The 20,219-nt window shown below is 53.9% G+C and overlaps 1 protein-coding gene across 6 annotated transcripts in view; it reads left to right on the forward strand.

Moving 5' to 3' along the window:
* Positions 1 to 16,660, forward strand: part of PIK3R5 (phosphoinositide-3-kinase regulatory subunit 5) — a 66,650-nt gene extending 49,990 nt beyond the window's left edge. For 3 of the 6 annotated variants that reach the window (XM_037028176.1, XM_037028177.1, XM_037028178.1), the window contains exons 6-19: positions 4,103 to 4,172; positions 6,526 to 6,700; positions 7,267 to 7,420; positions 8,096 to 8,179; positions 8,362 to 9,148; positions 9,289 to 9,451; positions 9,778 to 9,903; positions 10,442 to 10,570; positions 10,749 to 10,842; positions 11,076 to 11,152; positions 13,603 to 13,696; positions 13,778 to 13,860; positions 14,387 to 14,499; positions 14,636 to 16,660. In XM_037028176.1, the coding sequence (XP_036884071.1) occupies positions 4,103 to 4,172; positions 6,526 to 6,700; positions 7,267 to 7,420; positions 8,096 to 8,179; positions 8,362 to 9,148; positions 9,289 to 9,451; positions 9,778 to 9,903; positions 10,442 to 10,570; positions 10,749 to 10,842; positions 11,076 to 11,152; positions 13,603 to 13,696; positions 13,778 to 13,860; positions 14,387 to 14,499; positions 14,636 to 14,783 (2,297 nt within the window). In that variant the 3' untranslated portion in view covers positions 14,784 to 16,660. The remainder of the gene's footprint in view (positions 1 to 4,102; positions 4,173 to 6,525; positions 6,701 to 7,266; positions 7,421 to 8,095; positions 8,180 to 8,361; positions 9,149 to 9,288; positions 9,452 to 9,777; positions 9,904 to 10,441; positions 10,571 to 10,748; positions 10,843 to 11,075; positions 11,153 to 13,602; positions 13,697 to 13,777; positions 13,861 to 14,386; positions 14,500 to 14,635) is intronic. The other 3 variants (XM_037028179.1, XM_037028181.1, XM_037028180.1) reach the window with 3 other exon arrangements.
* The last annotated feature ends 3,559 nt before the right edge of the window (positions 16,661 to 20,219 follow it).

The following is a 20,219-nucleotide window of genomic DNA, read 5'->3' on the forward strand; positions in this document are numbered from 1 at the left end:
TCAAGGCACCCTAAGTGAGCAAATGAGCTTAAGATTAATCTCATTCTCCCTGTCCCCCCAAATCAAGTGGATCAAATCATCCTCCCCGCTGTCCCCCAAAACAAGGGGATCTAGATCACTTCTAGGTTGACCAGAATTCCTTTAATAAGAATGCAGTCTTCTTCCTGTTTATAATTTAGACAGAAGAGATTTAAATGCAAATGCCGGGCAGGGCCTTCGGTCTATACCAGACATTTCAATTACTCTTCCTTACTTTGAAATGGAGAAGGGAGATATGCCGGGCTGGGGGCAGGCTGTCACCTGCGTGTGGGGAGCCTGCGTCCCAGTTTCAAGTGGAACCAGCTGGCTCTCCTGCGCTGCATGCGCACTCTGCCTGGAGATGTTTCTGTGGCAGCTGAGCAGGAGGAACTCTGTTTGGGGAAACCCTGCGAACAGGTGTGGAGCGGAGGGGTGGGCTGTGGTGAGGCCCAGACTCAGGGATGTGGGGTTCTAAGCCTGGGGGACAAGAGCCAGGCAGAGCAGCAACTGGAGTTGGACTCAGAGCAGAGAGGACACTTGGAACTCTTGTCCCTCACTGCAGAGGGCCTTCCCCTGGACATGGCTTCAGGGACCATGTGAGGCTTCAGATATGGTGATGTAGAAGAAGGCAAATATGAGAAGGGACCCAAGAAAACCTGGAATTATCTTCTGAAGGGCAGGCCCCTTGCAGTACAGACTTCTCTGGCTACGTGAATGTTCTAGGAAACTATCTGGACCAGTGCACTATCTGGTGGTGTTGAGAGAGGCTGCGTTTGCCTTCAGTGATTTTTTTTTAAGATTTAACTTGTTTGCCCATTTTATGATGGGTAATTTATGAGTGCACCTGGCCACACAGCGCTAAGTGTTCAGGAGTTTTTGACCCAAAACGGCATGACTCCCATGCCCCCACCACCCCTATTCACCTGATCTTGACTCGAGTGACGTTTTTGTTTCCTGGGTGAATCAAGTCCTCACAGGCAATGTTTTGCCCATGTGGAAGAGGTGAACCAAAAAAAATGGCAGAAGCATTAAAAGGCATCAAATTTGAGGAGGTCAAATATTGTTTTGAACGGTGGAAAAAATGTCTTAATGGGTGTATTGCATCAAATGGAGAGTACTTTGAAGGTGACTGAAATTTAAATGTATAAGAATAAGTACACAATTTTTTGTACATAAAGTCTGGGCTTGGGGGTCTCCTCTTTAACTGTCTGGAGAGGGACACTCAGGCCAGGCTGCCCGTACCATGAAATTCTCCCCTTCCCGGGAAAGCAGAATTGAAACGAGAAACCATTAACTCTCCCTCGAGTCAGAGAGTCGATTTCAAACAATGAACACACCTCTCATCCAAGCGCACAGAGTCCGAGTCGCGGGTGTGGCAGCTCTCCCCCGCGGGCGCCAGCCAGGTGGGAGAGCTGGTGCAGAGGAGGCTCTGAGGAACGGACATCAGTTCCTCAGAAGCTAGAATAAGGTTGCAAAACTAGATTCAAGTCAGTTGATATCATATAGGGGAATCAAACTATAACCTTTGAGGTCATTTTTCGTGGGGAATAAAAATCACTCATCCCACATCCACAAATGAACCTCTGACTTCACAGAACCTGAGCCCTCATCCACAGCAAATAGTGAGTTAAACAAAATTACCCTCACCTACATGAGCCTTAAGTGGGCTTGTCAGAAAGTGCTGGAGTCTGATTTTGGCATGTTGATTATAGTTTTGCCTTATTGCTGAATGCCCCCACCCCAAATGAGCCCAGCTGAGGGGGGCACTGAGGGAACTGGGGTGAGGGGCTAGAATGCAGGCTGGGAAGGAGCTCTCGGAGGAGAGGCTGGGGCTCTGGGGCTCTTGGCAAGATGTTTTACTTATGGGAGCCTCAGTTTCCTCATCTATAAAATGGGAGGATGATGATGGTATCTCCCTCTCAGAGAAGTTTGTGAGGACGGAGGCTGATCCACATTGATTTCACATTGCTTGGCCAGTAGGGTTTGGGGTGATTTTAGCTTGTGAGAGAAGTCCTGGCAAGGACACAGGGAGATGACAAGAGACCTGAAAAGCTGGTCCCTCCACCCAGGGAGCCCTAGGGAGCCCTAGGGAGCCAGTTGCCATGGAGATGAATTAAACAGTTTACTCCACTTTGATGTGGTTGGGTAGCAGAGGAAGTGGGCAGGTGTGAAGCCTGGGGCCTCCCCCTTCTTCCTGACTCCACCCCCAACAAGGTGCCTACTGCCTCCACTGTGGGGGTGGCAGGAAACCTCACGGCAGTGCCGCCAGGTCCTGCCCACCGCAGCCCTCTGGGGTGAAGCCCACATGTTTGTTGACTATTTACGGCATGCCTGCATAGCTGTGCAGACCACAGTTCTTGCCTGCAAAGAATTTATCTGCAAGCCAGAGGATGACGGTGGGCCTCACATGTGTGAGTCCCTCAGTACACCAGCCTGCATGACTGCACCTCGCCCAGCTCACAGCCCTGTGAAGTGAGAAGGAAAAGCAAGGTTATTCCCATTTTGTACACAAGACAACCAAGACTCAGAGAAGTTGAATGTTTCTTGCCCAGCGTCCCGGCACCCAACGTCAAATGTGAGAGAAGAAACATTGGGCCTTGATGTGACAAAGACCTCCATCACTTAGTACTTGATGACCTGGGACAGGTTACATAAGTTCTCCTTGTCAAAAGTAGGACCATAGTTGATGATGGTGGTGGTGGTGGTGGTGGCAATGGCTGCATTACCTGTGTGCTTATAGTACATCAAACACTGCTGAGTGTTGGTCCCACCCACCCTCAGGACACCCGCCTGGGTGGTGCTAGTATTTTTGTCTTTCACATGGTGCATCTGAAGGCTGGACATGGACGTAGCTTGCCCAGGGTCATGTAGTAACGACCTCTACTACCTGAACTGTCTGCTCAAGTCTAAAAACCATATTCTTTGACTCAAAAAACCACATTCTCACATTGCATGACCCTGTTTCTACCAAAAGACCCAGGCAGGTGACTGGCAGGTGACTGTGGGTGACTGAAAGACCCGGGACCACCCTGGCTCCTAGGTACCTCCTGCCCTTGGGCGATCTCCTCTGCCCCTTTTCCTTTCACTCAGTGCCTCCCCAGCTGGGCCTCCTGCCAGTCAGGAGCAAACCTGAATGAGGTCAGTTTTGCCTGTCAGCTGGTAGCAGGTGAGTTGTGAAGTCTTCAGTGGCTGTAAGTTTCTCTTGGGACATTACTGATCATAAACATTTGTGTCATCTACTTTTTGTCTCTGATTAGGGAATGAAAGGTTTAAAACCCTTAAAGGAAAGTCAAGCACACATGGATGTTTCCAGCTGTCTGAAATCCCAGGCTTGGCCTTACACTTTCCGCAGGGATTGCCTCCCTGCACCCAGCTCACACCTGGTCCAGGGTGTCGCTGCCCCGACAGGGAGACGGGACCCTGTAAGGGTTTCTCAGCCCTGACAGGGTGGCTGCCTGTTTCTGTTACCCTTGTCAGTGTGGAGGGCGGAATGCTCCATCTCCTCACCAAGGCCAAGACAGAACTGAATACACACTGCAAAGGGTCTGTTTTCCAGCTGCAGAGCTGAGCCAGGTTGCAGGAACACATGGAAAACCTTGAGCTCATTTTCTCTGCACATTTGAAGTCAGAGGAGACAGAAAGGTGGCTGAGGGCAGAGAGGAAGTCTAGCGGGAATTTGGGTGGGGAGGCTCCGCCTTCGAGGGACACCACCAAGCAGGACCACAGTCCCCTGAAAAGTCATGGGAGCCAGGCTGGGACGCTGAGGGAAAGGTGAGAGCCGTGGAAGGTGCGGAGACTGACTAGTCCGAGGGGTGCCCAGACACCCCCTGCAGGACACCAGCACTCCGTCTGCACAGTCTCCGCAGGCAGAGCTCGGTAAGTGGCTTCAGCCACAGTGGGGCCTGGACTCCTGTCATGCATCCAAGGCCTTGTGGGCCTCAGGCCTAATCTGCCCCTTGTCCTGAACCTCACCAGGAACCCCCAGCCGAACTGCACAGTGCCAGCCTCTCTGTGAGGTGTGGGGCCGTGATAGCTGAAGGAACAGGCAAACCTGTGAACTCTGCTCTTTTCTCTTTGGCCACAGGAATCTCCTACCAGCGACTGGTGAGGGCTGAGCAGGGTCTGCCCACTCGGAGTCAGCGCAGCTCCACTGTGTGAGTGCTCTTGGGGAGGGCGCCACAGTGTGGGGGGTGGGCGCGGGGACGGGATTCACCCCCATGTTCCACCGTCCCTACACCGCCCAGCCTGTGCCCCGGCTCGCCCTCTATCGCTGCACCCCCTCCCACCCGGACCCCCCTGCAATTGCCAGTGATGTTCAGTACAGAGTCACTTTTCTGGGCTCAGGTCTCTCACCTAATTCCTAAGTAAGTCTGAGACAAAAAAAAAAAAAGGTTAAGAACTATATGAATTGATTGTGGCAGGTGCTGGGCACACATTATCTCACTTTACCCCACTTTTCAGATGAGGAAACTGGAGGTTGAGAGCCCAAGTAACTTCCCCAGGGTCACACAGCTTAGTAAGTGTCTGAGCCAGGATTTGAACCTCGGTCTTTACTCAAAATTCCATACTCTTTCCACAGTGTCTTTCTGCATGTTATTAAAACAGCATTTCCTAGAGTTTTTTTGACCAGAATCTACACTAACAATTTCATGTTCAATGACAGGCTGGCATGCCTACACACACCTGCACACCAGCTGGAACAGACTTCATGAAGCGAAGCTTCCCCTGACCTCAGGGGATGGGCTCTGTCTTGTTCTGCTCTGTTTTATTTAAAAGGCAATTCTGGTTGTGACTCCCCACATTGATTCTGTTACCCGCTCATGGGTCCTGGCCTGCAGTTTGACAAACACTAGAAAAAGCCTTGGTCCTGAGGACCCTCCAGCAGGTCTGTGGTGTCTCACCTGGACGCCTGGGAGCCCTGAGACTCCAGCCTCCACCAGCAGAAATTAAAGTCCCTCCCCATCCTCAGCCCCAGGGGGCCACTGTGCGTTCACACTGCTGAGAAAACATGTGTTGCCTCCCTTCTAGGTAAAAACAAACAAACAAAAAAGCCAGCGTTAGGTTTTGAGAAAGACGGAAGGGCGTAAAACTGTCGGGTGAAAGTTAGTTCGGTGAGTGAAGGAGACACCAGGGCAGGGGCCGGGCGGGCGGCTGGTGAGCATGTGCCACATTTTTGCCGACTTGCTGAGCTTTAGGCACCGCTGTTGGCATCACCGCTTCATCCAATTCTCCTGTGAACCCACGGAAAAGGTATCTTTAAGGTCAGGACGCTGAGGTGTAGAGGGGTCAGTGGAAGGTCTTAGTGCTGAGAGATGGTCTCCCTTCTGTTTCCTCTAAGCTGGGGATGGCGGTAACTTGTCCAGCAGAGCATGCAAGCCACGTGGGCACAGGCCCGGCCGCTCTGCTCCTGCACGCAGCAGGGCTCCGTGTGTCTGTGCAAGAAGCTACCATGCCCTCAGGGAAAGGTGCGCTCAATTAGGGGCGGCTTACATGGGCCTGCCCTCTTTTTCATACAAATAGAGAAATTAAAATTAGCTTCTTCCCAAATGGTGGTGACTGACAGAGCCTGGTCCTGAGCCCGGGACCAGTGTGGGGACAGGTACCCACAGAGATCGGAGGGCATGTCACATGCCCGGTGCCTCTTTGCACTGGGTTTACACACAGTGCAGGTTTGAGAGAGAGCAATAGTGAATGTGAGCCATTCACACTAAAGCTTTTACAGGAATAACACCATGATGGCTCAAACATACTTCGAGAAAACACAGTGATGAGGGTTGGTGTGGGCGAAGTGAGAACAGTCCTGTGTTGTTAACCGTTAACCAAGTGATCAGCACCCTCAGGGTTCACATTCTCTTAACCTTTGTGTGTGTTTGAGATTTTCATAATGAACTAGTTTCCCACGGGCACCAGGAGGAGCCCGTGTAGTGGGAGGAGAAGCCTCGTTGGCTGGACACACCCCAGCCCCATGCTAGCCTGCGTGAAGGCTTGGGCAAGTCAGAAAAGGGTCCCCTGGGAGTGGAGGGCTCAGATGCAGCCCTGATGTGGCTCCCCTTCCATCTGGCAGAGGCCACCCCTCACACACCCCCTTGGCCTGAGGAGCAGGCGTAGACTGAAATTTCAGGCCACGCTGCACCACAGCATGTGTCTGCCCCCTGCCCCCTCCCCAAAGTGATCTCCTGGGTTCAAGTCACCTCACCTAAAAGGCAGTCCTCTCCTGAGTCTTCAATTCATTGAGATATCCTGTAGAAAAATATGTTTATATAAAAATGAAGGTAAATTTATTTTTTAAAATTAAGTTCAGTTTTTAAAAGGTCTTTGAAAACACTGGGTGAAAAGTACTCAAGTGGACCCTAAACTTTCCTGTGGGAACTGGGCCCCTGGAGCCCCCACGCCCTCTCCTGGCCGTGGGTACTGTCCAGGCTGCAGGAGGCCTGGCCTCAGGCGGCACGCCCCGTGAAGTGGATGGCTGCGCCTCCCGCACCCACAGCCTCTCCTCTGTGCCCCCAGCACCGTGCTATTGCTGAACCCCGTGGAGGTGCAGGCAGAGTTCCTCGCCGTGGCCAACAAGCTGAGCACACCCGGCCATTCGCCCCACAGTGCCTACATCACCCTAGTCCTGCACGCCTTCCAGGCCGCCTTCGGGGCCCACTGTGACCTCCCCAGTCTACATTGCAAGCTGCAGGTATGTGTCAGAGGCCTGAGGCTGAGCACGGCACCCTTATAGCAGAACACATCTCCCGAGGGGCAGCGTCCCCTCTCTGCTCCATCTCAGCCTGCAGTCTCCAGGGCACTGGCCTCCCTTGCTCCCAGGGGCAGGGCAGGCAGGGGCCAGAGAGGTGGCTTTGTCGACAGGGTTTGTGTTGTGAGGGGTCCCAACCAGGGCGGGTGGGCAAAGAGCTTCAGAGGAGCAAGATTTAGATGACAGCTGGAAGGCCTGGGTTCTAGTCCTAGTGTTGTGACAGGTCAGTCATGGGGCCCTGGACAGCCCCGTCCCCTCGCTGGGCTGCAGGGGTGAGCTCTGAAGTGCCTCCCAAGTCTGCAGCACTCTGGCTCTGGGCTCTCTCTTGTGACCACTCCCTGAGATAGGGGTTGGAGGCAGGCCTGGCTCCCTGGTCTCTGGATGCAGATGAGTGACAAGGCTGGAGAGGGGACTGGCCACTGCTGTCTTCACTGGGACCCTGGGCAGTGGAGAGGTCAGGCAGCCAGGCCATGGTATGGGAAGATGCCTTTCTCTTCCTGGGATTTTAGTCCAAGACCCTGGCCGAGCTCGAGGACATCTTCACAGAGACCGCAGAGACACAGGAGCTGGCGTGTGGCATCGGGGATGCAGCCGAGGCCCGGCAGTGGCTTGGGACCAAGCTGCGGGCGGTGGCAGAGAAAGCTGGCTTCCCTGATGTCTTAGGTGAGGCTCTTGGAATAGTGGGGCCCACTTTCCCATCATCTGCTCTGGCTCCCACAGTGGGCAGGCCAGGTCAGCCTGGTGGCTCCGCCCCGCACAGTCACTCAGGGACCCGTGTTGCTCCACCTGCCCTGGTGCTTTGTTCCTGCCTGCAGGCTTAGGGTTGGGTTGCCATCATGTGGTGGCTTCTGGGAAGAGAAAAGGGATGTGCTGATCCAGAGCAAGGGGCTTTCTTTTTACTTTGAAGATAGTAGGGAAGCTGCACGCATCGGGGCTGCGGGTACCCCCGCGCCCACTTCAGTCACATGGCCACGCCTCTCACCCCAAGGTACTTGGGAAACTTCCTCTCTGTGACTCCACTGCCAGGGGATAGAAGGCACAATATTCCTCACAACACCCCAGAGAGATAATGCCATCGTTTTCCTGTTGGAACCCTGTAAAATGAGGCTCACAGTTTGTGACTCCACATACTTACACAGCCCATGAAAGGGCACGGCATCCACATGCAGCCCTCTGGCTGCGAGCCGGGCTCCCCAGCTTCCCACTCAGCCGTGGCCTACCGGTGGCCTAGGCCGGTCCTCTCCCAACCCTGGTCTCTTCTCTCAGATGAGGGGACTGGGCTGGCCACTCTCAAGGCCCCTTCCCGGGCCTCACCCTCTGCCTGCCCCATTCTTACAGACACTGCTAAACCCGGCAGGCTCCGCACCATTCCCATCCCTGTTGCCAGGTGCTACACCTACAACTGGAACCAGGACAGCTTTGGTAAGCAGCCTGCCAGGGCCCCTGAGATGCCCCCCCGAACTCCCGGGGCCTCCCCCTGGTCCCGGTCCCCATCCTGCCGTGCAGTAGTCCTGCACCAGCCCTCCCGCCTGAGCCTGCACTCGGTGGAACAGAGGGAGCGCTCCGGGTCCCACCGTCTTCTCCCCAGGTCACCCCTCCCAAAGGTGAGCAAGAGAGGTTTGGAGGGTCCAGATGCCCAGATGGCACCTCCTCTTGCTTCCGTGCAGACATCCTGCAGGAAATCCTACTCAAGGAGCAGGAGCTGCTCCAGCCAGGGATCCTGGGGGACGACGAGGAGGAGGAGGAGGAGGAGGAGGAAGAGGAGGAAGAGGACTTGGAAACAGATGGGCAATGTGCCAAGAGGGACTCACTGCTGTCTACCAGCTCGGAGACCTCCCGTGACTCCACCCTGTCCCTTGCCTCGTACCAGGCCTCGGGGGCCACCCTGCCCCGCCAGCTGCTGACCTCCTTTGTCTCTGGCCTCTCGGATGGCATGGACAGTGGCTATGTGGAGGACAGCGAAGAGAGCTCCCCTGAGTGGCACAAGAGGCCTGGCAGTCGGGAACGCCGGGGCTACCGCAGGCCAGGGCAGAAGTTCAACAGGATCTACAAACTCTTCAAGAGTACCAGCCAGCTGGTGCTGCGAAGGGACTCTCGGGGCCTGGAGGGCAGCTCGGACTCGGCGCTGCCCCTGAGGCGGGCTGGGAGCCTCTGCAGCCCCCTGGACAGCCCGGGGCCGCCCCCCACCCGGGCTCAGCGCTCCCGCTCTCTGCCCCAGCCTAAGCTCAGCACCCAGCTGCCCAGCTGGCTCCTGGCCCCCGCCTCACGGCATCAGCGCCGCCGCCCCTTCCTGAGTGGGGATGAGGACCCCAAGGCTTCCACACTGCGCGTTGTGGTCTTTGGCTCCGATCGGATTTCGGGGAAGGTAGCTCGAGCATATAGCAACCTGCGGTAAGAGTGGGGATAGGGGTGCATCACTCTGCCTTGGGACAGGGTGGCCGTGGCGGTGCCAGTGCCCGTGGTGTCAGAGGCTTGAGGTTTAGCCAACAGAGACCACGGAGCTCCTTCTCACCATCGTCTCTTGTTTCCAGGCGGCTGGAGAACAATCGCCCACTCCTCACACGGTTCTTCAAGCTTCAGTTCTTCTATGTGCCCGTGAAGCGAAGCCAGGGGCCCAGCTCCAGCACCTGCCCAGCCCCTCCGAGCCAGGCACCCCCACTCCCCCCAGACTCCCCGAGGCACCCCATCCCAACAGTATGTCCCCAGCCCGAGACCAAGTGGGGTGGGAAAGCAGAGTAGACAGGAGCGGGTTCCAGTGACCTGGCAGGGCTGGTTGGGAGTCATCAAAAGCAATCACTTGAGTTTGTGGGGCACCTCCTCCTGCCTGGCCCTGGTTCCCAGGAGTGGTCCCTCCCCTGCACTTGGGGGTGGCATTTGGCTGTATGACGCAGACTGAAAGGTGTCAGATTGGTCCAAGGGCAGGGAGAAGCTCAGATTGGGGCTGCCCAGGGCTCTGGGGCCGCAGCGGAAGGCCTCCTGGCTCCCCGGGAACCTGAGGATGATCTCACCCCCCATCTCAGGAGCTGGGCGTGGCCCACTGGGAGGAGAGCACCAACGATATCTCTCACTACCTCGGCATGCTCGACCCCTGGTATGAGCGCAATGTGCTGGGCCTCATGCACCTGCCCCCTGAAGTCCTGTGCCAGGTAAGTGGCCCCCTGAGTGGGCAGAGAAGGCCCACTGGCTGTAGTCACTCAGCCTCGCTTAGAAGGCTTTGGTTTGGGAAGGTCTAGCTTGAGGGCTCCCTGGAGGGCCAGGGAGCACTTGGAGATGAACAGGGAGAATAGGTGAGGAGCAGGACCGAACCAGAACCCAGGGCACAGGGGTGAGGAGGGGACCAAGGGCTGGAGTCACCACTTGGTGACAGGGAGGGTCCTCAGAAGGATCCAGGGGACCTTAGGCTTTAGTCCCCGTCCTCAAATCAGCTTTGTCCAGCTCTACACAGGGCCTTCCTAGAGGCCCGCATGCCAGGTAGGGGAAGGGATGGAGACGGGCCGTGGGTCCTCCCCTGACCTTTCTGTCTCTCGCTTTCCTCTCCCTGCCCCCTGCTCTGGCTCACTGCCTGTGTGTCTCCTTGTGTGTGTGTGTGTGTGTGTTCCTCTGTGTCTCTCCTTCTCATGTCCCCCTCCTCTCCCTGTCCCCATTCCCTGTCCCTCTGGCCTGGGCTCCCCCCCCTTCCCACAGCAGTCCCTGAAAGCCGACTCCCAGCCTCTGGAGGGCTCCCCCACCCAGCTGCCCATCCTGGCCGACATGCTGCTGTATTATTGCCGCTTTGCTGCGCGGCCAGTGCTGCTGCAGGTCTACCAGACAGAGGTGAGCTGCCCAGCCGCCCCGGGCCTCCCTTTCCCTCGGGCTCCCTGGCCCTGCCTGTGCCTATGGGCCTACAGGTCCTATCTCCACCCTGTGGCAGCCCCAGCCCTGTGCTGGAGAAGCTGGGGTGGGGGGTCCCCACAGAGGGTCTACACTGATGCTCTGGTCTTGCTCTCTCTAGCTGACCTTCATCACTGGGGAGAAGACAACAGAGATCTTCATTCATTCCCTGGAGCTGGGTCACTCTGCGGCCACACGAGCCATCAAGGCTTCGGGTGAGTGCTGCCAAAGTCCTGGTGGAGACAGATGGGGGGCTAGAAAGGTAGGGCCCCCAGTGGTGGAGCCCTGGGGAGAAGGGCAGCTTCATAAAGGGCTGGAGTCCTGGGGAAGTATGACCCTGAAGGGGCAGGGTCACTGAAAGCAGGGCCAGAGGTAGGAGTGGGGTTGGGAGAGGGGAGGCGGAGCCCTGGGTATGGCACCCAGTAAAGGCCCTGTCTGCATGGCACAGGTCCTGGCAGCAAGAGGCTGGGCATCGATGGGGACCGGGAAGCCGTCCCTTTAACACTACAGATTATTTACAGCAAGGTAAGGCCGATGCTGAGCCCCATGCCCCTCTGGGACCCTCCCAGCCCCTCCAGCTGACCCTGGCCCCTGGGACTCCTGACCCTCCCCACCCAGAGCCAGACTCTGAGGTCCGTGGGTCCCAGTGTTTAAGCTGCTCGGGGCTATAGAACCAGGCAACCAGGTTTGGCAGCCAGGGCCTGGCTACAGGACCAGAGCTGAAAGCAGGGCAGGCGGGGCCTCCGAGGCAGAGACAGACACAGGCCTGGGCTGAGGCAGGGGGCCTGGCTGCGGGCCTGGGAGGTGGGATTGCTGTGAAGGGAGTGAAGAGGTTTTGGGGAAGGGGGTGCCCATGAGCTCACCAGAGGATATGTATCTCTGAGCACGTCACACCATGGGGTACAGGCCACGAGAGGCTGGGCTCACCAGTGGGGAGCCCTCCTGCCTTCTTTGCTTTCTTCCCCCCTCAACCATTCAAAAGATATTCATTTAGCATCTCTTCCTGCCAGACTCCATGCTGGGGAGGGAAACACAGTGAGTAGAGAGGGCTGGGCCCTCCCTGGAGCGTTTAGAGGAGGGAGGCAGACAGGAAACAAGGAGACAGGGACACGGCCACGACACCGTCAGGGCGGCGAGTGATGACAAGGCCACAGAGGGGCTGACGGGGTGGTGATGATGGAGCTGCTTTCCCTTTGGTGGCCACAGGGCTGGGGGAGAGGGACACACCCCGAGAGCTCTGTGCCAGCTGTTTGTGAAACACCTGCTGTGTCCTAGACGTGTTCTAGGCACAGGCATGTTCTTAAGGGTGAACAAAATGTTTACAGCTCAGAGGGGACGGTAGGCATTGGTTAGACGAACCTGCAGATGTGCGAACATTGCTATGGCCACCAGGTGAAGGTGAGGCACGTGGTACTGTGAGTACCTCCAAGGGGATTATTGAACCCAGTTGGGAAAGTGAGACGATGCTTCCTGGGGAAGGGCCTTTGGGCCAAAGTTGGAAAGAAAACTAGAGTCAGTTAAGCTAAAAGAGAGGGGTGTATTCTCCAGATAGAGGGAAGAGCATGTTCAAAGGCCCCAAGCAGAAGAGAACATGAACACTAAAGGTGATGAAGCAAGCCCTGACCAGTGTGACTTAGTTGGTTGAGCGTTGTCCCACAAAGTGAAAGGTTGCTGGTTCAATTCCCGGTCAGGGCACATGCCTGTGTTGTAGGTTTGGTCCCTGCTGTGGATACATGCTAGTGGCATCTGATCGATAAAGTTTATCTCTCACATTGATGTTTCTCTCCCTTTCTTTCTCCCTCCTTTCCCCTCTTCCCCCAATCTAAAAATAAATAAATACAATCTTTAAAAAAAAAGGTAAGGCTAAAGGAATAGGCGGGGCCAGAATGCCATGGGCCTTGATTCTAATGAGAGTTTTGTCCTATCCTAAGAGCAGTGACCACCCTTTGAGGGGCTCTAGTTTGGGGCGGTGCCGGGAATGTTGTGACAGGACCGGATGTGCGGTTTGGAGGCTCCCTCTGGCAGCTCTGTGGAGAAAAGACCGGAGGGGCCACAGGGCCCTGGCAAGGCCAGTAGGAGGCTCTGGCATTTTCCAGAGAGCAAGGCAGGCAGCCAGCACAGGGCCGGTGGTGGCAGCGGCAGCGATGGAGGAGACGGGAGCTGGATGTGGATTATGGGAGCAACAGGGCTTAGGAATGGGCTGGATTTCACTTCTGTGACTGACCGCCCCCATTTTCTCAGAAGCGGCCAGCATCTGGTAGGGGCAGATCGGGCAGGTGGGCCATGTTGAGTTTGAAATGCCCTGGAGAGATAGAAGGAAGAAGTCAGCCGTTGGACAGACGTGGAACATGGAGATGGGTGTGTAGGTGGCCAGGGTTCCCTACTGGAGAAGTAGGCGTGCAGGAGCGGAGGACCCAGGAGAGGGTCCTGAGACCGGTGTCATGTGACCCAGGCAGAGGAGGGTATCAAGCTGAGCAGAGGTCCTGGCCAAAAACACGGTGGAGAATCAGGAGGGTGCCCCCACAAAAGCCCAGGAGAGGAGCGGGGGAACAGAACCAAATTCTCCTGTAAGGTCAAGTACACCCAGCTTGACACTGACCAAGGACTGAGAAATGCTCTTAGGTTTGGCAACATGGGGGTCCCCACTGAAAGAGGGCCTCCAGGCTGGCTCTGCCTGGGACTCCGGGACTGTGGGGCCTCTCTTCCTTGCTCTGGGCTCAGCAGATTGTCAAGACCACCTTGAGGTGCTCTCAGCTCTCGTGTCCTATGACCTCAGAGTCACTGAGGTCTGTACAGAGGTCAGGGGCTCTTCGTGAAGAAGATGGCAGACCTGGTGAATGAGGGAGCGCTTCCTGGCTGAGCTGGCGGCAGGCAGCTCCCTGTCCCTGGTGGTCTGGGACCCCCTCTATGAAGGGAAGGTAGCAAGCAGCAGGGCTTCCAAGCTGAGAGAGGATCTGGCTTTGCTGCCTGTCCAGGGGGCTGTCAGTGGACGAAGTCGCTGGAATAACATGGAGAAGGTCTGCACCTCCATCAACCTCAACAAGGCGTGCCGGAAGCTGGAGGAGCTGGGTGAGTCGGGAGGGCAGGGAGAGCACAGGGGCGGTGGCAGGGAGGGCGTCCGAGCCTGGCCTGAGCCGCCCTGCCCCTCAGACGCTGGCATGGAGGCCCTGACGCTAAACCTGACAGAAGTGGTGAAAAGGCAAAATCCCAAATCCAAGAAGGGCTTCAACCAGGTAAGGACTTCGGTCTCTGTGAAGCCACGCCCTCAGGAGGCTTACTGGACATGTGTGCGTGCATGTGTGTGTGCCTGGGCATGTGTGTGAGAGGAGGGGTGTGGGGGGTATTGGGGGGGCTGAGGGGAGGAGAAGCAGGGAGAGGGTGTGGTTTAGGGGTGTGCACACGTGTGGAGTGCTGTGTGGTGTTAGGAGAGAGGGATGCCTTTGCGAGAAAATGTGTGTGTGGTAAAGCTCTGCCCTGAGCGGGTGGAGACCGGGCTCCAGGGCTGCGGCAGGGAGAGCAGAGGCCAGTGCAGTTTCTCCTCAGGGGCACTTGCTTCTTCCAGACTCAGGGAAGGGCAGAGGGTGGAGAGGAGCCAGGGCCTCATGGCGTCCTCAGAACCCCTCCCCCGAGCTGGCCCTCAGCTGTGGAGCACTGCCACGCCTCCACCACAGCTGATTGGGCAGTTCCAGGGGAAGGAACTGCCAGGGTTGGGATGTCTGTGGCCGGGGCTCTGGGGACTGACCTGGGCCTTCCTCCCAGATTAGCACATCGCAGGTCAAAGTGGACAAGGTGCAGATTATCGGCTCCAACGGCTGCCCCTTTGCAGTGTGTCTGGATCAGGATGAAAGGAAGATCCTGCAGAGTGTGGTCAGGTAGGAGAGGGGGCCCTGATCTGCTTCAGCTAGGCGGAGTCTGGGGCAGGGGTCGGTTTCCCCATAGTCCCACCCAGAGGTCTGGAAGTTGCTGGAGGGATTGGGGGCCTGTTCTTACTCCTGCCCTGCCTCCCAGGTGTGAAGTCTCACCTTGCTACAAGCCAGAGAAGAGCAGCCCCTGCCCACAACCCCAGCGGGCCCCCCACCCCGCCGCCCAAGCCACGTCAGACCTCTGCTCCCTCCTCTGCCTGCCCATCATGACTTTCAGCGGAGCTCTGCCCTAGCGAGACCCCGCACCGGCCGGACGGGAAGCAGCCTCTTCTGAGCCTCTCCCAGATGGTGGGCTGTGAGAGTCTTGCTCCTGTGGAGAACCACATGGCCCATGGGGGCCAGAGTCCTGCTGTGGGCTCCACACTGGGCAGGGGCAGAGCCCTGGGCCCCGGCAGTTTCTGGGGCCTCGGTCTTCTCTTTGGGACAGAAACGGGCTTTGGGGAGAGAGGAGTTTCACCACACAGCTCTCAGGTTCCTCGAGGTAGAAGGAGAGCTGATCTCTGAAGGCCCCAGCCACTGACACAGTCAAGTGTCCTTTCAGGAAGGAAGAGCGAGGCTCCGGTGGCTGGGCGTGGTGTAGGCCTCTCTCCTAACCTGCGGCCAGGCCCGCCCCTTCCTCTGTCAAAGACAGGAAACCCTTTGTCTGGAGTTCAGGCTCCTCTGCTTTGGATACAAGGATGAGACTTTTCATCCCTGGCCTTCAGTGCCCCCCACCTCTCTCTCTGGGTCCCCGGGTTCTGAAAAACAGCACTAACACTTCAATCGTTGTCAGGACCTGGTCAGGTTCTCTCTGGAGTCCCTTTCTGGATCTGAGGTCCTGGGGAGATAGGACAGGTTAGATTCAGTTGCGACTCGGTTACCTTCTAGATAAATGACCAGGAGGAAGTTGGTTAGCTTCCTTGAGCCTCCCTTCCCTCAGCACTAAGATGAGGGGAACTCGGGCCTCTTCAAAGGGCTGCAAAGAAAGGGCAGAGTGCCTGGCCCCGTGACTGGCGCAGAGCGGGCGCTCAGGAAGGTCAGCGGCCTTGCTTTCAAAACACTGGCTCCCCTTCTGGTCCTGGGGGGCTCTCCATTTGCTCTTTTCCAGCTCACCAAGACTGAGCACGGAGGAGCAATTAGCTTTTCCTCTGCAGGAGGAACTGCCTGTGTCAGGGTGATGGGAGGGTTGCTCAGACACCCCGGCCTTTACCTCCTTCTCCCTCGGGTTGGCCCCCATGCGCCCGCTTCCATCTCCCTCCTTGGGCTGGTGCACATGGTGTGCAGAATGTTGCAGCCCCAAGTTCACTGGCACCTTTCTAGTACATGGGCAAGATCCCAGGGGAGTAGAGGATGGCATGGCTGGCATCACAGAGCTTTGGCCTGACTTGGGGACTGGGGGGCTAGAACATGAGAGCAACAGTGGAAACTGCCAGGTGGGAGGAGTCTGAAGTGAGGATGGGCTGAGGTGATAGGGTGGAGGGCGGGGCTTGGGGCCAGGATTTGAACTGGTAGAGGTGGGGAAGGGAACTGGGGAGCTGACTGCTGTACCCCGCACAGAGCCCCTCCTTCCCCGCCTCCTGCTCCATCCTGCTCCAAAGGTTCTGGGCCTGTAGGAGCCCGTGAAACCCCAGTCCAGAGAATTCCTACCTTGAGGGGAGTGAACAGGGCCACCTCCTACCTCGTGTCTCCATGTCTGCCCTGCCCTGGCCGGGCTCCAGAGAGTGATCAGCCATATACCTTCAATATTTTTAATTGTGTGAATAGATTATTTTACTTTGTAAGCAATGGGCATCTAAGAAGAATAAATGAAATGTAATATTATTGTTAAATAAAACTTATTAATCTTGTATTTAATGACCTAGAGTTATTTTGCTGCATGACAATTAACTGCTAGTTGAACAGTTCATATAAATCATTTCACATATAGCAGAAATGAGATTCGTGGGAGATTATTTTCTTTTCATCTTTTTGCAATTTTCCTCTCTGTAGAAAATATATTTGTGCTTAAATTTTCCCTGACACTGTTCTAGAGGGAGGGAGGTGAGCTCAAAGCAGGCACTCTGGATCGGGGCAGTTTTTAGACCTGGATCACGGGGAGGGAGAGGAGAGGAGGCAAAGGGGTGACGGGGGACCCCCGCGCCTTGGGAGAAGCGTGTGAGCACCGGGGTCCCAACGCAGCTCGCAGCTGGGGAGGGGGGAAGAAGGAACCGTGGCTGCACCAGCTCTGCACCAGCTAACCTGCAAACAGCAAAGCACGCGTCGTGCTCTGTGGCATAGACTGTGATTATTTTATTCTCGCTCCTGCCTCTGTATGACATCTAGAGATCCCTTGATGTAGGATCCCTTGATGTAGGCTGGGCTACGAGTGGCTTGGTTCCGAGCAGCAGGCCGGTTCAGGTCTGCTCTCGGGCACCTGGGGCCAGTATGTTAGCACAAGGCCGGTAAGCAGAGGTGTGTGCCGTCTCCTAGGGCCTGGGCCTGGGCACAGTATTTACTCTTGACATTCAACTGGCCAAAACTGAAGAAGCACATGAACTCATAGGTTCAATAAACTCAGCAAGTCTCACACCGGATGAAAGCAAAATTAGATGAGAAGAGCACTTCACCTCTGATGTTTTTCTAACCCCCCCTAGCCCTAGTCTAATTGTGAAGAAAACATCAGGTAACTCAGACTGTGGGACATTCTACAGGATAATCCGGCCTGTCATCCACTAGACAGTTCGCCTTGTGAAAAACAAGGAACGACCGAAGGTCAGTGAGGAAACCGGAAAACTAAATGCAATACGGTACCCAGGATTGGCTCTCACAGAGAAAGAGAATATTAACGGGGAAACTGGTGAAGTTCCAATAAAGTCTAGAGTTTACTTTTTAAAACACACACACACACACACCTCATTGTCAGACTCCTGGGGGAAAACCATTACTTTATTAATTAGAATGGAAACTGATCTTTTTACTGCCTCCATTGTTATACATTTTCCAGAAACACAGTTGGAACCGTCCAGTCTGGAACCCTTCCCAACGGACTTCTTCCCCGGGGTGATATGCATGTAGGGCCCCTCCGCGTCTTTCCATGGCTTCATAGCGTATGTCTTTCTACTGCTGAATAATATGCATTGTACTGATGCAACTCCATTTGTTTATTCCTTCACCTACTGAAGGACATCCTGGTGAATGCCAGTTTTTGGCAACTATGAATAAAATTGCTATGAACATTCATGTGCCATTTTTTATGTGGACGTGTATTTTCCCACACATTTTGGTAAATACCAAAAAGCACAATTACTCGATTATATTATGTAATTTTTTTTCTAAGTGCCAGACTGCTGTCCAAAGCGGCTGTGTGCTGTCTCGTTCTCACCAACAGGATGAGAGTTCTTGTGGCCTCACACCTTCATCCGCATCTGGAGCTGTGCTGTCAGTGTTTTGGGTTTTATCCATTCTAATGAGTGTGTAGTGATATCTCATTGTTGTTTTAATTTCAATTTGCCAATGACTGTGATGTTCAGCATCTTTTCATGTGTTAATTTCCCATGTGTATATCTTCTTTGGTGAGGTGTCTGTTCAAATCTTTTGCCCATTTTTACATTGGGTTGTTTGTTTTCTTAATGTTAAACTTTTTTTACTTTGTATATTTTGGTTACCAGTCCTTTATCAGATAACTGTTTTGCAAATATTTCTCCCAGTCTGTGGCTTTCTTTTCATTCTCTTAACAGTGCCTTTTACAGAGCAGATGGTCTTAATTTTAATAAAGTCCAATTTACCAATTTGTTCTCTTCTGGCAGCTTGGAGCTTCCTCTGGGGCCCAGAATGTGGTGTCTGTCACCATTCTCAGGCCTCTCCCTGAGGTCCCCGCCATGCAATTCACGTGTCATCCAGAGGAGCAGCCTGTTTGGTGTCTCCCCCAGAGCTTCAGCCTTCTCATCCCCCACTGCCACACCTACCACACCCACCACACCCACCACACCCACCACACCCTTGGCACTGGGGTGGAAGCCCCTTCCCTCAGAAGAGGGCTTCTTGATTTTCTTGGGGAAGAAGCTGTTTCATCCTTTTCCATTTCTGAGTCCTATTTTGCACCCCCCAACCCTACCCATAAATCAGGTTCTCTTGGAGGAGGGGTACTGTTCCCACTTTTCTGGGGGCAAAGACAGTGTGATGGGATTTTAATCTAAAATGGAACCAAAGGATATTACCTAGAAAGCCTCATGCATAGTCAGGCAAACAAAATAACCCTGGTAAACACTTATGTACCCAACATAGGAGCACCTAAATATATAAAGCACATATTGATGGATATAAAGGGAGAGATCAACAGTAATACAATCATAGTAGGAAATTTTAATACCCCACTGACATCAGTGGATAGATCTTCCAGACAACAAGTCGACAAGAAAACAGCAGTCTTATGTGACACATTAGACCAGATGGATTTAATTGGTGTTTTCAGAGCATTACACCCTAAAACTGTAGGATACCCACTTTTTTTTAAAGATTTTATTTATTTATTTATATTTAGAGGGGAAGGAGAGAGGGAGAGAAACATCAATGTATGGTTGCCTTTCGTGCATCCCCTGCTGGTAGTTGGCCTGCAAGGAACCAGCCTGCAACCCAGGCATGTGCCCTGACTGGGAATCGAACCGCGATCCTCTGGTTCGCAGGCCCGCACTCAATCCACTGAGCTACACCAGCCAGGGCTAGGATACCCACTTTTTTAAAGTGACATAAAATATTTCCCAGGGTAGACCACATGTCAGTCCATAAAACAAGCCTCAGTGAATGTAAGATGGTTGAAATCATTTCAAGCATCTTCTCTGACCACAATGTATGAAACTAGAAGTCGGTTATAAGAAAACTGAAAACCACACAAACACATGGAAGGTAAATAACATGATAGCTAAGCAACAAATGGGTTAACAATGAGATCAAGAAAGAAATCCAAAGATACCTTGAGACAAATGAAAATGAGAACACAAAAACCAAAGATCTATGGGACATAGTGAAGGCAATTCTAAGAGAAATGCATAGCAATTCAGGACTACCTCAAGAAACAAGAAAAATCTCAAATTAAGAATTTAAACTTCACTTAAAGGAACTAGAAAAATAACAACAAACCAAGTCCAAAGTGAGTAGAAGAAAAAAAATAATATCAGAGCAGAAATAAATAACAGGATCTGAAAAACAATTGCAAAAGTTCAGCAAAACCAAAATCTGTTTTTCTGAAAAGATATGCAAGATTGATAAGCCTTTAACCAGACTCATCAAGAAAAAGAGAGGATTCAAATAAATAAAATCAGAAAGGAAAGAGGAAACTTAAAACTGACACCACAGAAATACAACATATTATAAGGAAATACTACAAACAATTATATGCCAACAATTTGGACAATCTGAAAGAAATGAATACATTTCTATAGCAGGCAAGCCCCTGAGATGGAATCAAGAAGAATCAGAATATCTGAACAGACCGATTACACCCAATGAGATGGAAGTAGTAGCTCTAAAAAGCCCCCAACAAACAAAAGTCTGGGACCAAATGGCTTCACAGGTGAATCTTATGAAACACTCAGAGAAGGACTAACACCTATCCTTCTCAAACTATTCCAAAAAATTCAAAAGAAGGAAAACTCCCAAGCTCATTTTGTGAGGCAATCATTATCCTCATTCTAAAACCAGATAAAAACACTACA

The sequence above is a fragment of the Sturnira hondurensis genome, unplaced genomic scaffold (genome assembly GCF_014824575.4).
Source record: "Sturnira hondurensis isolate 20B ecotype Veracruz unplaced genomic scaffold, ASM1482457v3 Scaffold0019835, whole genome shotgun sequence".
In the NCBI taxonomy this organism is placed as follows: domain Eukaryota; kingdom Metazoa; phylum Chordata; class Mammalia; order Chiroptera; family Phyllostomidae; genus Sturnira; species Sturnira hondurensis.